Source organism: Mesoplodon densirostris, chromosome 14, assembly GCF_025265405.1.
Source record: "Mesoplodon densirostris isolate mMesDen1 chromosome 14, mMesDen1 primary haplotype, whole genome shotgun sequence".
Taxonomy (NCBI): domain Eukaryota; kingdom Metazoa; phylum Chordata; class Mammalia; order Artiodactyla; family Ziphiidae; genus Mesoplodon; species Mesoplodon densirostris.
The window spans coordinates 44,887,670-44,904,304 of NC_082674.1; the positions used below are offsets into that span (position 1 = coordinate 44,887,670).

A 16,635-nucleotide genomic window follows, 5' to 3' on the forward strand; every position below is an offset into this window, starting at 1 on the left:
CAGCTCTCCGTGCCGCCACTTCGCCGCCGCCGGAAGGGCTGGTCCGAGGCCCGGTCTCTGCGCCTCCGCTCCCGGGAGACCGCTGCGTTCGCTCCCAGCCGCGAGACTGCGGTTGCGCGCGACAAGATAAGCGCGGCCGGCGTCCCGGCTTCCGTAGGCGGACGGCTCGGCGGCCCCGGATGTTGATATACCGCCTGCCCCGGAAACGGTGGAGGGAAGTCCAAGGGGGCGGGGTTGGCGTTGCTGAGCTCTCCGGAAGGAGACGTGGCGGCTGTTGGGCACCGGGCTGCCTGGCCGCTTGGTAGTCCCGCCGCCTCCTCCTCCTCCTCCTCCTCCTCTTCCCTCTCCTCTCCACTGTGGGCCGAGGGGGTTGTGGCGGTGGCTGGAGAACTCGGCGGCGGAGGATGGAGGAAGGAGGCGGCGGCGCGCGGAGTCTGGTCCCAGGTGGGCCGCTGTTACTGGTACTCTGCGGTCTCCTAGAGGCGTCCGGTGGCGGCCGAGCGCTCCCCCAGCTCAGCGATGACATCCCTTTCCGAGTCAACTGGCCCGGCACCGAGTTCTCTCTGGTCAGTGCCCTTGCGAACCCGGTAGCCATCTCTCTTCCTCCTGGCACTTAAGGGTTCAGCCCCTTCCCTCAGTATTCTGCGTTTTTTTCCCCCTAGAACCTCCTCTGCGGGCGCATGCCTCCTTCCTCAATCCAAAGCTTCATCGACCCCGCGTTCATTCATTCAAACAGCAAGTGTTTATCAGACAAGTTCTGTGGATGTGCCCTCCATGCTACGCATTCCGGGATCCAGCGGTCACTTGCTCTCCCCTTTAAAAATCTGTCTCACTATACCTTACCAACACTCCCACCCTGTGGAAGAAGCTTTTCTAGAACCACGTCAGGCGCACACATTTGTCTTCTCTTTGGAAAGTCCTCTGCAGCTCTTAACTCCACCAGCAGCCTTCTCTCCTTCAAGGAGTATTACACACCCTACCTACACAACCAGGTGTACTGCGGATATGAGTTTCCTCTCTCATATTCGTTCTTTCTCCCGTGTATACACACACACAGTACATATACATATACGCACAGCTCTTTTTCCTTCAGAGTTGTTTCTGAGAGGGCTGTTTGGCCTGTGAGATGTTAACGACGCTCTATGCAGAATATCCTTTACAGTTTTGCTGTATTACAACTGTTATTTAAGACCCCAGAACTATGAGATTTTATGATCGGTTTTCCTACATTGAAGAACTTATTTATAATCTCAAAGTAGTGAATATTTGCAGTCCTTCCTTTGGGGAGTGGACTTCTGAGAAGTCTTGCTATCCACGGTAGGCCAATAAAAATTGGGCTCTTGTGATACTTACCGTATGGTAATTAATTCATTTATTTCAAATGGAAGTCGGGGAAAATGCAACAGTTCCCCCCACCCCGCCCCGCTCCGCCCTGCAGAATTTTTTTAAAATTCTTATTCCAATTACCTGCAGTCGTTCTACTTGGAAGACTGTTTTAGTATATTGTTCTGTTACTATTTCACTGAAACGTGAATATGTGATACTAGGATGTCTGCACAGAATGTCCCAGGATAACGGATGTCATCAGTACCACAATAGACTTCTATTTGAAGATGTTAGTTTTTGCTAATATTTCACACCTGGTTTGTTTCTCCACCTGTCTTCAGTGCTTCCATTCTGGTAGTTCAGTGGTTCTTAAACTTAAGTATTTCTCTGGGAAGCCAGATTAATCTTTGCATTAATGCCAGGAAATATTTTTAATTAATTTTTATTGGAGCATAGTTGGTTTCCAATGTTGTGTTAGTTTCTGCTTTACAGCAAAGTGAATCAGTTATACATATACATATATACACTTTTTTTTAGATTCTATTCCCGTATAGGTCATTACAGAGTATTGAGTAGTGTTCCCTGTGCTATACAGTTGGTTCTTATTCAGGAAATATTGATATATTAAAATACTTATATGAAAGTTTGTTACAAGTCAGAAATAACTAAGAGGCTTGGGATAAGAATATTTTAGTCCAGCCTCTGTTATTATTTCCAAAGAGCACACTTGGCATGAACTTGGCAAATGTTTAAAGAATGTGGTCATTAAAATTTTTTACTCTTGCACCTGTATTTTGCTTTTTTTTTAATTAAAAAAAGGCATGCTGATATGTGGCCCTAAAAATTTACTGACCTATACGCAGATGATTAAAACTAGCCTTTTTAGAAGTTACTACCAAATCATTCAGTTTTCTTTCTGGCACTGGTGTTTGCTGGCTAAAAAGAGGTTATGGTAGAAGATCTCGGTCTTAACGTATGCTGTACCAACCTTTCCTATATCTAACAATTTTATTTTGACATTTTGTTTTTAATTACTTTTCTTTGGCAATGAAGCATAATCTAAGATGGGCACATTTGAGAATTTGGGGAGAAATTTTTTTTCTTTTCTTTTTTTAAGTTTGAGTTATTTTGAGAAAAATCTAGAAACATTTTCCTATAAGTTGGCAAAAGATCTGTGGGCCTCACACAAAAATAAGCCCCAAGAGTAATTATCATTGATCTTTTGATTTTTTTTTTTTAGTGTTTTTCTAATCTCAAGGCTTCCCTTCCCTACTTTGTGTAATTGAAACTACAGCCCTCCACAACTGGCACTGTCATTTTGTTTTATAGGCCAGTTGGATGGACATTTGTGTGTAACTAAGCAGCTGTATGAACTAGGATAAAGGTCTTTATCTCTCTACCACCTGAAATTGGAAGGGACTTGATTAGAAGACCTGAATTTTCTTTATGTTTAAAATTCTTCTGTGCTTTAAATCATCTTCCCCTTCAGATATATCAAAATAATACGTAATCTTTCAAATTTGCTTAGAAAAGTATTAAGCACCAAAATTGTGTACATTTTTAAATGTTTACAATAATTAATGATTATGATATTCTTTCTTTACTGGTTTTTAGCAGTCAGTTTTGTTTTTGTGTATATTTTCCTGCTGAAGTATCATCTCTGTGTCATTAAAGTGTTCGATTATTCATTACTTCACAGAGTTTATGAATTTCACCAAAAGAAAACCACAAAATAAGTCTAATTTTCTTTCTACTTCTTTTGTAAGTATAGAAATGTATTCCCACTCAAAAGCTTTCCCCAGACACTACACTTGGGAAAAATGGTGACCAACTCCATGGTTCGAAGCATGTTATGTGTATTAACAAGTGGTGCCATTGAGTTTATTTTACAGCCTCTCCCAGGATAGTTTTCTCTCTCATCCTCTATCTTAATTCCTCCAGACTCATGTCAAACATTAGGAATTTCTCCCCTGCCAAGATACTTTTTAAATTCCTTAATCCTAAAGACCACACCCCACCTTGATTAGTTTCATTATATTAAAATCTGATTTTTATCAAATCACTAATCTTACACTAGAAATACTTTAAGGTGTTAAGTTATATAAAACAAGTTTTTTAATACTATCTGTGATTCTGTGCATTCAGAATTATATTTTTTTAAGTAAAAACATGTTTTACAAAATCAGAAGGAAGCATTTTAGTAGTAGATCCAAAAAAATTTTTAACTTAGAAAATCACAAAAGGTTAACTTTTCCCCTGTAATTTCTATTATTAAAAATTAGGGTAAAGTTTGTTAAAATTTTTACTTCGTGATCCCAGTAAGTGATGCACTATTTCAGCAAAGAGTTTTCAGATAGAAGAATTGCCACTTGGTCTGTTTTATTGAAGAAGAAAGTAGCCCTTCCTAAACTAATGAAAAATGAATCTTTGCAGCAACAACAAATCTTCAAATAAGAATAGTGATGGTTTCTACTTCTGTTACCTTTTACCTAAACCTTAAAAGCGATAGGCAGAGGAATGAATTTCTTCACATAGACATAAAACCCAAGATTAGTTTTAATTACAAAGAAAGAATTGTCTTCCTTTCTTTGCCGTGGCTCTAGACAAGCAGTTTCTTTTTCCATTGTTAGCATTGTGGTAATATTTTAGTAAATGAGTCAATATTGCTGTAGAATCCAGTTCTGAATATTAAGTTGCAGGTACTTCACAAATAGAGAGGATTAGATTTAAGTCATATGCTACTGTCCACCTTCCCTACAGTACAGGAATGATTTGACAAGACTTCAGGCCATCCATTGCTAGCTAAATGAATGTAAGTCATGCTTTGTACAACTCACTATCATATATTCTGAATATATCTGAAAAACACCGAGAGACGTTATAAGTGTTATGTCTTACAGCAGTTTGTTGTTGGCTCAACTGAATAATGTTTCTAAGGATCCCTTTATCACAAATTTGGCTTTACAACTCTGACTTTCAAATCTCTTTGATTTCTCTCTTCACTCGTGATGATCTTTTAAATAAGGATCTTTGGCCATAGTCCAGGAGTCCATATAGTAATCTAGGAAAATGTTAACAAAAGCTAGTTCAAACATGTTAAAACAGTTAAGAGCACATAGAATATGGAATCAGTCTGCTAGGGTTCATGTCTGGGCTGTGCTACTTACTGGCTATATTACCTTGGACAAATTATTTAAGCCCTGGGCTTCAGTTTCCTTTTCAGTGAGATGGGTACAATGCTTGCTTCGAGCATCAATGAGACAATAAATGTAAAGAACTTAATTTGGTACTGTCATATAGCTAATACAGCTAGTATTTACTGATGTGTTTTGTTTTGTTTTATTGTCTTGGGAAAACATCTCCTAATTTGTATTTGTGTTTAAGATAACATCAGTTTCAAGTAGTACTGGTTTTATTATAGTTAGGAATTGTTTTTGTTAAACTGAGAAAAGAGCAGAGGTATGTAATAAGGGTGGTTCTTTCTTTGCCAGGGATAGCCAAATAGTATAGTGGGTTTACAATGCTGTAAGAAGAGAAAAGTTAAGAGAGAATTGAATTGTCAGAGAACACCTCTCATAGACTTTGAAAACTTCTGCCTTAGTAGTTAGTGACATATTTGCTATCACAAAGCAGAGATTTCTTTTTAGTTAAATAATATCAGTTATATTAATTGAAATGTTCATTTGAATTACATTGGTTCATTTTGATTTGTGAATTTGTTTGGTTTTATACTGTAGAACGCTTTAAGGATAGTTTTGTTGATATATACCATGAATCAGCAAACTATACCTTTGGGCTGGCCCACTCCAAACTTTATTTTTGTAAAGCTATTTGTTTGTTTTCTCAGAATACAACCACGCTTATTCATTTACATATTGCCTGTGCACTTACTTCCTACAGTGCAGAATTGAGTAGTTGCAGTAAAGACCATATGTTATCCAAATATGAAAACTACTACATTGTATTATGTTCAGATGTCCCATCCAACAGAATTGAGTGTATGTTTATAAAGTGCTGTAAATTCTCATATATAGGTGGTAATTGTTAATAGGATTAATAAGTATTCAGTGATGATGTATCCATGAACATTGACGCCTCTTAATGCTTTTTAATCTGTATTATAACTTCAATCTGTTGCATTACTACTTTTTTCTTTTTACTCCAAACTTTATTTTTGTTCCTTATTTTCTGTTACATTGTAACACCAGGATAAAGTTTGTCATCTTCATTTTGTCATTAAAAAATATGTAGAATCTTTTCCCTGCCTTTGCAAGTATGTTTAAAAATCCTGTTGAAATGATGAATTAGTTTAACCTGGGACTGTAAGTTAGTATAGTTCAGTTTAATCAGCTAAAGTAATGTACATTTTTTTGTTCTATTTCTAGCCTACAACTGGAGTTTTGTATAAAGAAGATAATTATGTCATCATGACAACTACACATAAAGAAAAATATAAATGCATTCTTCCCCTTGTGACAAGTGGGGATGAGGTAAGTTTTTATAAATACGTTGATAATCCCTGTCACCAAAGGTATTTATTGAAAACATTGCAACTCCATACCTTAAAATAAAATTGAGTGACAGGTTTCTCAATTATCCTGTCTTACTATAAATATAGTAATCACTTTTTTATTGAAGTAAAGTGATTTACAGTGTTGTTAGTAATCCTTATTATTCCTGAATTCTTTGATTTTTACAGTTCAACTTGGAAAAACTAACAACCAATTATTAATGTTTTAGATGAAAATCTAACTCCACACATACTTTCTTTTATAGAAATGAAGGTTTTGAAACAAGATAAAATTTTAAATGTGTATGTGACATTTTTTATAAAGAATTGCTAATAAGTAAATCTATAGGTACCTTGTGCTTTCTCACTACCTTAGCTCATGCCCGTTTCTTCCTCCTAAAATGCCCTTACTGCCTCTTATCCATCCTTCAAGGCAATTACTTCTTTCAAGATGAAACACGAAAGGCAGCATGGTAAAATGGAAAGGACACCAGCCTAGGAGCCAGGAGGCTGAGGTATAGGCTATAGTTAGCTGTGGAGCCTTGAACAAATTTGAAACTCAGTTCCTCCACTCAATAAATTTATTGAGCTAATTACATAATATTTTCACAATCTGTAAAATGGAAGTATTAAACTCAGTGAGTTTAGGTTTCTTAGGTTTTGTTCAGACTTAAAATCTGTGAAAGACAGCTATCTCATTTTGTTTTAAACCTTCTTAAGACACAAATACACACATATGCAATTACACACATATTTATGGCATTCAAGTCTGAAATGTAAAAATATATGGAAAACTGAGAAGTATATTAAAACTTTCCAGTGTATTCTATAAGATTCAACTATTCTGAGGCTTTCATAGATAGAATTTGTTTGGATACAAGCATTTAAAAATTCTGAGGTAGGTTTATAAGAATTGTTCGGGAAACTGATACTTAACCTTTTTCTAAGAGACAAAAGAATGGAAGATTATTCTATGGCTCCATATTTTATACTTCAATTCTTTTTTTTTTTGGATTATAGTTGATTTACAATGTTGTGTTAGTTTCAGGTGTACAGCAAAGTGAATCAGTTATACATATACATATCTCTACTCTTTTTCAGATTCCTTTCCCATATAGGTCATTACAGAGTATTGAGTAGAGTTCCCTATGCTATATAGTAGGTCCTTATTAGTTATCTTATTTTATATATAGTAATGTGTATATGTCAATCCCAATCCCCCAATTTATCCCTCACCCCACCCCTTTCCTCCTGGTAGCCATAAATTTATTTTCTACATGTGTGACTATTTTGTTTTGTAAATAAGTTCATGTGTACCATTTTTTTTAGATGCCACATATAAGTGATATTATATGATAGTTGTCTTTCTCTGTCTGACTTACTTCACTCAGTGTGAAAATCTCTAGGTCCATCCATGTTGCTGCATATACTTCAATTCTTTTGAAAGAAGTGGCATGCCATAGGATCTTAAAGGTTTTGACTTTTTTCCCCCTTTTATTTCCAAGCATTTGTGGTTTGACCAATGAGTTAATACCTAAACAGCAGAGTTGGGTGAAGTTCCAGAATAATTGTATTAAACTCTAATTCTTTCATAGGAAGAAGAAAAGGATTATAAAGGCCCAAATCCAAGAGAGCTATTGGAGCCACTATTTAAACAGAGCAGTTGTTCCTACAGAGTATGTATTTTATGTTCACTTGATAACTAGAAAATAAATTTCCAGCAGCCAATAGGCCCTTGAAAATAATTCTGTTTCTTTTTACTTTATTATGTTGTATCACATTTTAAGTTAGTTGTAAAACTAAACTTTTGCTTAATAGTATTTTGTTCATTTAAATTCCTGTATAGTATATGCAGCAAACACCCAATAATATCAATTATCAAATAATATCACCAAACTGCTTTGAATGTTTTTCAGCTCAAAAGAAAGTTTCCTTATATACAATTTTAATTAAAAATGCTGATGGTTATTTTTTTAGGCTGTGTAAAAAATGATCCCTTGGCCAGGTGTTTATTATAGACCCCAGGTATATTTAGACCTACTTCCTTCATAGAATTTTCACATTTAGCTAATTAGTGAAAACAATGAATAGGCTTCAGTAATTTCATATTTTCTGAGGCATAATAATAACTTTCATTTAATGAAAGCTCGCTGTAAATCTTCAGAGAAATCTTCAGTTGCTTAAAATATCAAAAAGGAATTCAGTTGAGTTGTGTGGCTTTTGTACATAAATACATCCATCTGTCTTAGATTGAGTCTTATTGGACTTACGAAGTATGTCACGGAAAACACATTCGGCAGTACCATGAAGAGAAAGAAAGTGGTCAGGTATTTTTTTCTTCAAAATATGAAATATGGAACATTATAAAATGAAAACTTTAATAATGAGATGGATGGTTTTAAACTGTATTCTTTAAAAATGTATTTGCCAAATACTTACTACATTTTTATTTTATTTTTAAATGTAGAAAGTAAATATACACGAGTACTACCTTGGGAATATGTTGGCTAAGAACCTTCTATCCGAAAAAGGTTTGTTTCTACAGAGTGATTTAGTAGTAATGCTGGTATTTGGTTTAAAGTATATGTTCAAATTGGAATTTAAAAGATTTTGTTGGAGACTGTATGAATTTTAAAACACTAAAATAAATTTCTGAACAATCCCATAGAAAACTTTTTCAAAGAGATCTTTTCATTATTTTCTGTTTTAGCAAACATTATGCTTTTTTTCTACCTATTAATAAATTTTTTAAATCTGGTGAGACATACATATCAGTGTTTAATTTTATAGTGTTAGTCTTTTGCTTGGTTTAAGCAACTTTTTATATATGGAAATAGACATGTAGATATATCCCTCAAATTATGAAATATTTTTATTCATCTATATTATTCAAATTGGTCAACTCATTTAAGATTAAACCTTTCACTGAGATAAAAACACTTCAGAAGAAAACTGTCATGGCCAGTTCTTATGCCTCAAATAGAGTATTTCCTAGATAAAGATGTAATGATTAAATATGACTGTTCTTTCAAAAGAAACCATTTCAAGGAATCTAGCTAAAAGTATGTGTATGTTTTGGGTCTTATTTTTATTTTTATTTTATTTATTTATTGGCTGTGTTGGGTCTTTGTTGCTGTGCGCAGGCTTTTCTCTAGTTGTGGTGAGCGGGGGCTACTCTTCTTTGTGGGGCACAAGCTTCTCATTGCAGTGGCTTCTCTTGTTGCGGAGCATGGGCTCTAGGCACGCAGGCTCAGTAGTTGTGGCTCGCGGGCTCTAGAGCACAGGCTCAGTAGTTGTGGCGCACAAGCTTAGTTGCTCCACAGCATGTGGGATCTTCCCAGACCAGGGACCAGACCCATGTCCCCTGCACTGGCAGGTGGATTCTTAACCACTGTACCACCAGGGAAGTCCAGGTCTTCTTTAGAAAGAAGTTTAAGATTACAAAGTTGATGAAAACTTAGTCATTTATATCTTGTGTATAAGTCACTGGTCATTATTTAACTTACTTTTGTATTAATCCACAGAACAAGAAGCAGAAGAAAAGGAAAAATCAAAAGAGGCAAGTGATAATTGGTGATTTTCAGTCTTAACATCTATTGTTAGACATCAATTTATACAACTTAATTGACAGAATATAGCCATGTGTTCTTTAACTATCTATCAACTACCTCAAAGGATTTAATCAAAGAAAATTTGCAATATGTTAGATTTTTATGAGAAAAGTTATGCTATAATACTTTTATTAACTTTAAGATCATACAAAAATAAATGAATTTATCAAAGATGTGTCTGGGAAAGTTTCTATAATAGCATTATATCACTTCTGTGCTTCGCAGTGGTTCTTTCCCTCTGGTCAACATTGGAGCTTTTGCATTTTTTCTGTTGTTTGGACCCTATCTCCTATGGATAAAACAGATAAATCATAAATGTAAATAACAAGCTACCAGACTGCAAGCATCTTAAAAGCAGGGACTGTCTTTTTTCTCTTTACCCCACAGTGCAAAGCAGAGTGCCAGACATAATGTAGGCCCTTCATGCATGCATATTGAATGTGAATGCATAATTGATGACTAAAAAATAGGATTGTTTAAAAAGAACAATTCCTTAGGGTGACCAGTTACAGTTTTTAAATGCCCCTGTGGTTCAAGGAATGCTTTATGAATCCTAAGAATTTCCATAAAGTTAAATAACTTATTGGTAGAGGATATTTCTATAAATGGTTTCATACCCTAATGATTCTTTTATTAGAAGTAAAGTTAAACAGCAAAAGGCCTTAAAGATTACTTAAAAGGGATGCCCATAACTTAAAAGGGTGGCTTTGGGGGAGTTGGTAAGCTATGCATAGACACACACAGCATTGCTATTTTAAAAGGTTTTAATTTTACAGACTACCTTTGAGATAAAATATTTATCTCAAAATATTTTTGGCTCTGGAGGATAGCAAGATGGAATTCAAAGTGTGAAATGATCAAGGAAGAGGAAGAAAAGGGTAAGGGAAGAAAACTAACATTTATTGAGCCCCAATTCATAAGCCAGATTCTGTGCCAGGCATGTAACAAAGGGTAATGCTTAATTCTCCCTACAGCCTTTGAGTATATATTATTATTCTACTTTTATGAATGACAAAAACTGAAATTTGGTCAAAGTCATAAGGCTAGTGAATGCAAAGCTTGGATTTTAAACCAGGATTTTCTAATTCTGGACACTAGCATGAAACTAGCATACAAGAAATCTCAAAATATTTTCCCCTGGAAACATTTATTTGTTGCCTGTTTTGGGTACCAAAGTGATACAAGATGAGCTCTCTGCCTCCAAAGAGCTTGCTTGGAGATGATATTAACAATATCTTTTAAAGCCTTTCCATTTAATTTTTCTTGTGTTTATGTCAATAAAAGTATGGGAGCTAACTCCTTAATAATACTTGTCTTCTGGGGTGATCTCCTTTATTCCCCCATTCTGTGAAAATTTCTTCATCTGTCTTTTGCTGGCCATGAATGGATTTATACAGGAGTTTATATGCTGAGAAGTATGTCTGTTAATAACAGGGAAGAAGAGTAAGCAGATCAATGAACCAGCACAGTATTTAGATTCCTGTTTTAGAAGATAGTGTTAACTCTGTAGCCCTACTTTTTGACAAATCAAACTTCAAATCTCTAGAATCTAAATTCTAACATAGGCATCCACTTGAGAGTTTAGTGAAGAAAGCTCTGACCAGCCCAAGTATAGTAAGTTTCTATATTTTATCTTAGTCACTTTATTTAGAACTTTTGAAAATTCATATTATGTTATTATAGCCTTTTTTATATAAGTGTACATCTTAATTTTAGCACCAAATAAAAATTTTCTTTTATTCTGTATTAAATTAGCTCTGAAAATATGTATTTGCTCAAATAAGAATATGAATGAAAAGAATAGTAGAGGGAGAGCTTATAGAAAGTACAGAAATGTTACCTTTATAAATGTTAGTTTATGAATAAAATGTAGTTTTCTTCCTTTCAGAATAAGTGCTTCTCCATCCTCACCCCACCTCTATTTCTAATGAAAAGTCTGTCTTATACTCTTTTTTTAAGATTCCCACTAAAAATATCGAAGGTCAGATGACACCCTACTATCCAGTGGGAATGGGAAATGGTACACCTTGTAGTTTGAAACAGAACCGGCCCAGATCAAGTACTGTGATGTACATATGTCATCCTGAATCTAAGCATGAAATTCTTTCAGTAGCTGAAGTTACAACTTGTGAATATGAAGTTGTCATTTTGACACCACTCTTGTGCAGTCATCCTAAATATAGGTAGGATGTGGATTTAATATTTTAAACATGAAATGCACACATGCTTTAAAATGTCGTTTGCTTAGGTTTAATGCTTTGTTCTCACTGAATAGATTCAGAGCATCTCCTGTGAATGACATATTTTGCCAGTCACTACCAGGATCACCATTTAAACCCCTCACCCTGAGACAGTTGGAACAGCAGGAAGAAATACTGAGGGTGCCTTTTAGGAGAAATAAAGAGGTATGAGAATTATCTAACAGTATTTCTTTCAGTGCTTCCTTTTCCAAATTTCAGAGCATATATCAGTATTTTAATGATTTCTGTGGTATAGTAGTAGTCATTTATTTTCCTGACTCAAAATTGTCAATTCCAATTCTTTTGATTTTAATTCTTTTCCTTATTCTAATACTTCTCAGAAACTATTTTAGCATTCTCTTACACTCATGATTCCATAATTTTCTTTTTTATTAATTTGGCTGTATTGGGTCTTAGTTGCAGCACACGGGATCTTCATTGCAGCTTGTGGGATCTTTCGTTGCAGAGCATGGGCTTCTCTCTAGTTGTGGCACATGGGCTCCAGAGTGCATGGGCTCAATAGTTGCGGTGCATGGGCTCAGTATTTTGGCATGCAGTCTTTGTTACCCCGTGGCATGTGGGATCTTAGTTCCCCAACCAGGGATTGAACCCATGTCCCCTGCATTGGAAGGCAGATTCTTAACCACTGGACCACCAGGAAAGTCCCCCATGATTCCATAGTATTTTAAAGTTTGTCATCCTGTTCATTTCAGTTAAGTTTAATTTTTAGCTAGTTAACTGGACTTCCCAGCTAAGCCTCTTGAAAAAATAGACTGCAGCCTATCTCCTAATGCTTTATTTATTCTTCAGTTCATTGCTATTTATTATCAAACCATATTTCTATCATTCTTCTTAAACTGTTCTTATTAAGGTCAACAGCAATCTTTTGCTTCTAAATTTGCTGAACATATGCATAACTTGAGCTTATCTGAGCATTGGAAGCTTGAACTTTTTCTCCTTTCTTTACTACAGGTCATTATCTCTGGTTCTCTCTGGTTCTGCTCTCCTGTGTACTAGTTCTTTCTCTAATTCCTGCTCCTTAAAATGTTGAACTTCCCCTGGTTCTGTCCATAGCTGCTTTCTCTCCTTATTATACACAGTCTCCTTAAGTAAGCTCATCCATGGCCATTCTTTCAACTTCCGTTTCTATGCTCATGAGTTATAAATACACATCTGTAACACTGATCTTTCTCCTGAACTCAAATCACAATCAAATAATTAACATGTATTGAGTCTTTACAACTATTACCTAATCCTTACAATAGCATATAAGATTTACTATTATCCACCTTAACAGGTTAGGGAACTGAGGTTCAGAGAGGGGAAGTGACAAGTGATGGGTTAGAGATTAGAATCAAAGTAGTCTGATTCTAGAACCTGTCCGCTTAACCACCTCTCTCTGCTGCTTCTCCCTTTTGATATGCTGTCTTCCCTTTTCATCTGCATATTGGACGTATATACATTTTCAGTAATCTCAAACTTAACCATTTTTTTCTCTTTCACACTGACCCTTTTGTTGTCTTCCCCATTGCTTTTAAAGCAGTGTGCTCTACCCAGTTGTCCAAGTCAGAAACCTGAGTCATTTTTCTTACCCATCTCTTAATTCATCTCTAACTCTAATCATTTACTCAGTGCTATCAGTGTTATCCACTGACTGCTTTTCAACTCTGTCCTGTCATTAGTTCAGGACCCCATCATTTCCTAAGACCAGAAACTAATGTCCTCATGCATCTTCTTTCTAATTCCTCTGACACAGCTGATAAAATGTTCTTTCTGAAATGAACATTTGATTTTTATTTAATCTTTTGGTAGTTAACATGATCTATACCTCAGGACAAAATCATTGCTCATACAATGATTTTATCAAAGGAGAGTCAAGATCATATGTGGGGACTTCCCTGGTGGTCCAGTGGTCAAGACTCCACGCTGCCAATGAAGAGGGCACAGGTTCAATCCCTGGTCAGGGAAGTAAGGTCTCACATGTCATGTGGCATGGCCAAAAGATTTTAAAAAAAAAGACCATTTGTGATCTGGCTTCAGCTTCATCTCTCATCACCATTCCCTTTATCCCAGCTATTTTGAACAACTTAAGAGTTTCTGAAAAGTACCACATTCTTTCCAACCTCCTTGCCTTTGAATATACTGTTTTGCCTCTTCCTCTGTTGTCTTCTCCTCCCTCCCTATATCTGATGAACTAATAGAAGGTCAAAACGTGTATGCTTGAAGATGTGCTTCCAGTGTCACTTCCTTTGCAAATGAGCCATGACTTCTAATGGATTACCAACGGAAGAGATCAGTGTTTCCTCTTCTGTGGTCTTGTATTTTATTCAGTCCTCCATTATAGCACTTTTATGGCTAAAATTTGTTGTTTTTCCTATGGTTCTTCATTTAAAGGGAGGGAAAATAAACTATGCTTTTGTTACTGGGGGTTTCCAGCTCCTTGCATGATACCTGGTATGCTGTTAGTACTTTACAGTGGGTTAATTAACATTTAACTGCAAGGCCTTTTTCTCCCCTTCCTCTTGGATACTTACTGCGAAAGTATTGCCAGACTCTTTGTGGATGTTGTGAACCCTGCCATTCTGAGAGGAGGAAAAATTTATCTTAAACTTAATCTGCATTTTATTTGAAGTGATGTATTGAAACATTATAGCTGGAATTCTGTTCTCATCTTCTTCTTGATAGTAGTTTAAGTATTGACAGGTACTTAAAGTCAGCTTGATCAAAATGATTCACAAGTCCAACTTTAACTATTCTCCAAGGAAGAAGTACCAGTTTATTTTTCTTTAATTAATGTGTTTAATCTGCAAGTTGAGAAAAATTATTTTTAAAAAGCTACAGATGGAGCGCTACCCACCACCACTTCCTCCCATCAGGAAACTTGCACAAGCCTCTTAGATAGCTGCATCCACCGAGGGCAGACAGCAGAAGCAAGAAGAACTACAGTCCTGCAGCCGGTGGAACAAAAACCACATTCACAGAAAGATACACAACATGAAAAGGCAGAGGGCCATGTACCAGATGAAGGAACAATATAAAGCCCCAGGAAAACAACTAAACGAAGTGGAGATATGAAACCTTCCAGAAAAAGAATTCAGGATAATGATAGTGAAGATGATCCAGGGCCTCGGAAAAAGAATGGAGGCAAAGATGGAGAAGATGCAAGAAGTGTTTAACAAAGACCTAAAAGAATTAAAGAACAAACAGAGATGAACAATACAATAACTGAAATGAAAACTACACTAGAAGGAATCAATAGCAGAATAACTGAGGCAGAAGAACGGGTAAGTGACCTGGAAGACAGAATGGTGGAATTACCTGCTGGAGAACCAGAAAAACAAAAAAGAATGAAAAGAAATGAAGACAGCATAACAGACCTCTGGGACAACATTAAACGCAACAACATTCGCATTATAGGGGTCCCAGAAGGAGAAGAGAGAGAGAAAGGACCAGAGAAAATATTTGAAGAGATTATAGTTAAAAACTTCCCTAACATGGGAAAGGAAATAGCCTCCCCAGTCCAGGAAGCGCAGAGAGTCCCATACAGGATAAACCCATGGAGAAACATGCCGAGACACATAGTGATCAAACTGGCAAAAATTAAAGACAAAGAAAAATTACTGAAAGGAGCAAGGGAAAAACGACAAATAAAAGGAAACTCCCATAAGGTTAACAGCTGTTTTCTCAGCAGAAACTCTACAAGCCAGAAGAGAGTGGCATGATAAAGTGATGAAAGGGAAGAACCTACAACCAAGATTACTCTACCCAGCATGGATCTCATTCAGATTCAGTGGAGGAATCAAAAGCTTTACACACAAGCAAAAGCTAAGAGAATTCAGCAACACCCAACCAGCTTTACAACAAATGCTAAAGGAACTTCTCTAAGTGGGAAACACAAGAGAAGAAAAGAACCTATGAAAACAAACCCAAAACAATTAAGAAAATGGTCATAGGAACATACATATCGATAATTACCTTAAATGTGAATGGATTAAATGCTGCAACCAAAAGACACAGGCTCACTGAATGGATACAAAAAGAAGACCCATATATATGCTGTCTACAAGGGACCCGATTCAGACCTAGGAACACATACAGACTGAAACTGGGGGGATGGAAAAAGATATTCCATGCAAATGGAAATGGAAAGAAAGCTGTAGTAGCAATACTAATATCACATAAAATAGATTTTAAAATAAAGAACGTTGCAAGAGACAAAGAAGGACACTACATAATGATTGATCCAAGAAGAAGATATAACAATTATAAAATACATATGCACCCAACATAGCACCACAATACATAGGGCATCTGCTAACAGCTATAAAAGAGGAAATCGACAGTAACACAATAATAGTGGGGGACTTTAACACCTCACTTAAACCAATGGACAGATCATCCAAAATGAAAATAAATAAGGAAACAGAAACTTTAAACGCACAACAGACCAGATACATTTAATTGATATTTATAGGACGTTCCATCCAAAAACAGCAGATTACACTTTCTTCTCAAGTGCGCACGGAACATTCTCCAGGATAGATCACATCTTGGGTAACAAATCAAGCCTCAGTAAATTTAAGAAAATTGAAATCATATCAAGCATGTTTTCTGACCACAACACTATGAGATTACAAATGAATTACAGGGAAAAAAACGTAAAAAACACAAACACATGGAGGCTAAGCAATACGTTACTAAATAACCAAGAGATCACTGAAGAAATCAAAGAGGAAGTCAAAAAATACCTAGAGAAAAATGACACAGAAAACACGATGATCCAAAACCTATGGGATGCAGCAAAAGCAGTTCTAAGAGGGAAGTTTATAGCTATACAAGCCTACCGCAAGAAACAAGAAAAATCTCAAAAAAACCTAACGTTACACCTAAAGGAACTAGAGAAAGAAGAACAAACAAAACCCAAAGTAAGCAGAAGGAAAGAAATCAT

At 36.1% G+C, this 16,635-nt stretch overlaps 2 protein-coding genes across 4 annotated transcripts in view; one reads left to right on the forward strand and one right to left on the reverse strand.

The window, feature by feature from the left end:
• Positions 1–162, reverse strand: part of ASB3 (ankyrin repeat and SOCS box containing 3) — a 96,180-nt gene extending 96,018 nt beyond the window's left edge. The window contains exon 1 of the mRNA XM_060116605.1: positions 1–162. The gene's annotated coding sequence lies outside the window, so the exon portion shown is untranslated.
• A 68-nt stretch (positions 163–230) lies between these two features.
• Positions 231–16,635, forward strand: part of ERLEC1 (endoplasmic reticulum lectin 1) — a 40,605-nt gene continuing 24,200 nt past the window's right edge. For all 3 annotated transcript variants that reach the window (XR_009534183.1, XM_060116608.1, XM_060116607.1), the window contains exons 1-8: positions 231–566; positions 5,712–5,816; positions 7,432–7,512; positions 8,086–8,163; positions 8,304–8,367; positions 9,361–9,395; positions 11,407–11,630; positions 11,723–11,852. Coding sequence is in view for 2 of the 3 variants with exons in the window: in XM_060116608.1 (XP_059972591.1) it covers positions 405–566; positions 5,712–5,816; positions 7,432–7,512; positions 8,086–8,163; positions 8,304–8,367; positions 9,361–9,395; positions 11,407–11,630; positions 11,723–11,852 (879 nt within the window). In the remaining variant the exon portion in view is untranslated. The remainder of the gene's footprint in view (positions 567–5,711; positions 5,817–7,431; positions 7,513–8,085; positions 8,164–8,303; positions 8,368–9,360; positions 9,396–11,406; positions 11,631–11,722; positions 11,853–16,635) is intronic.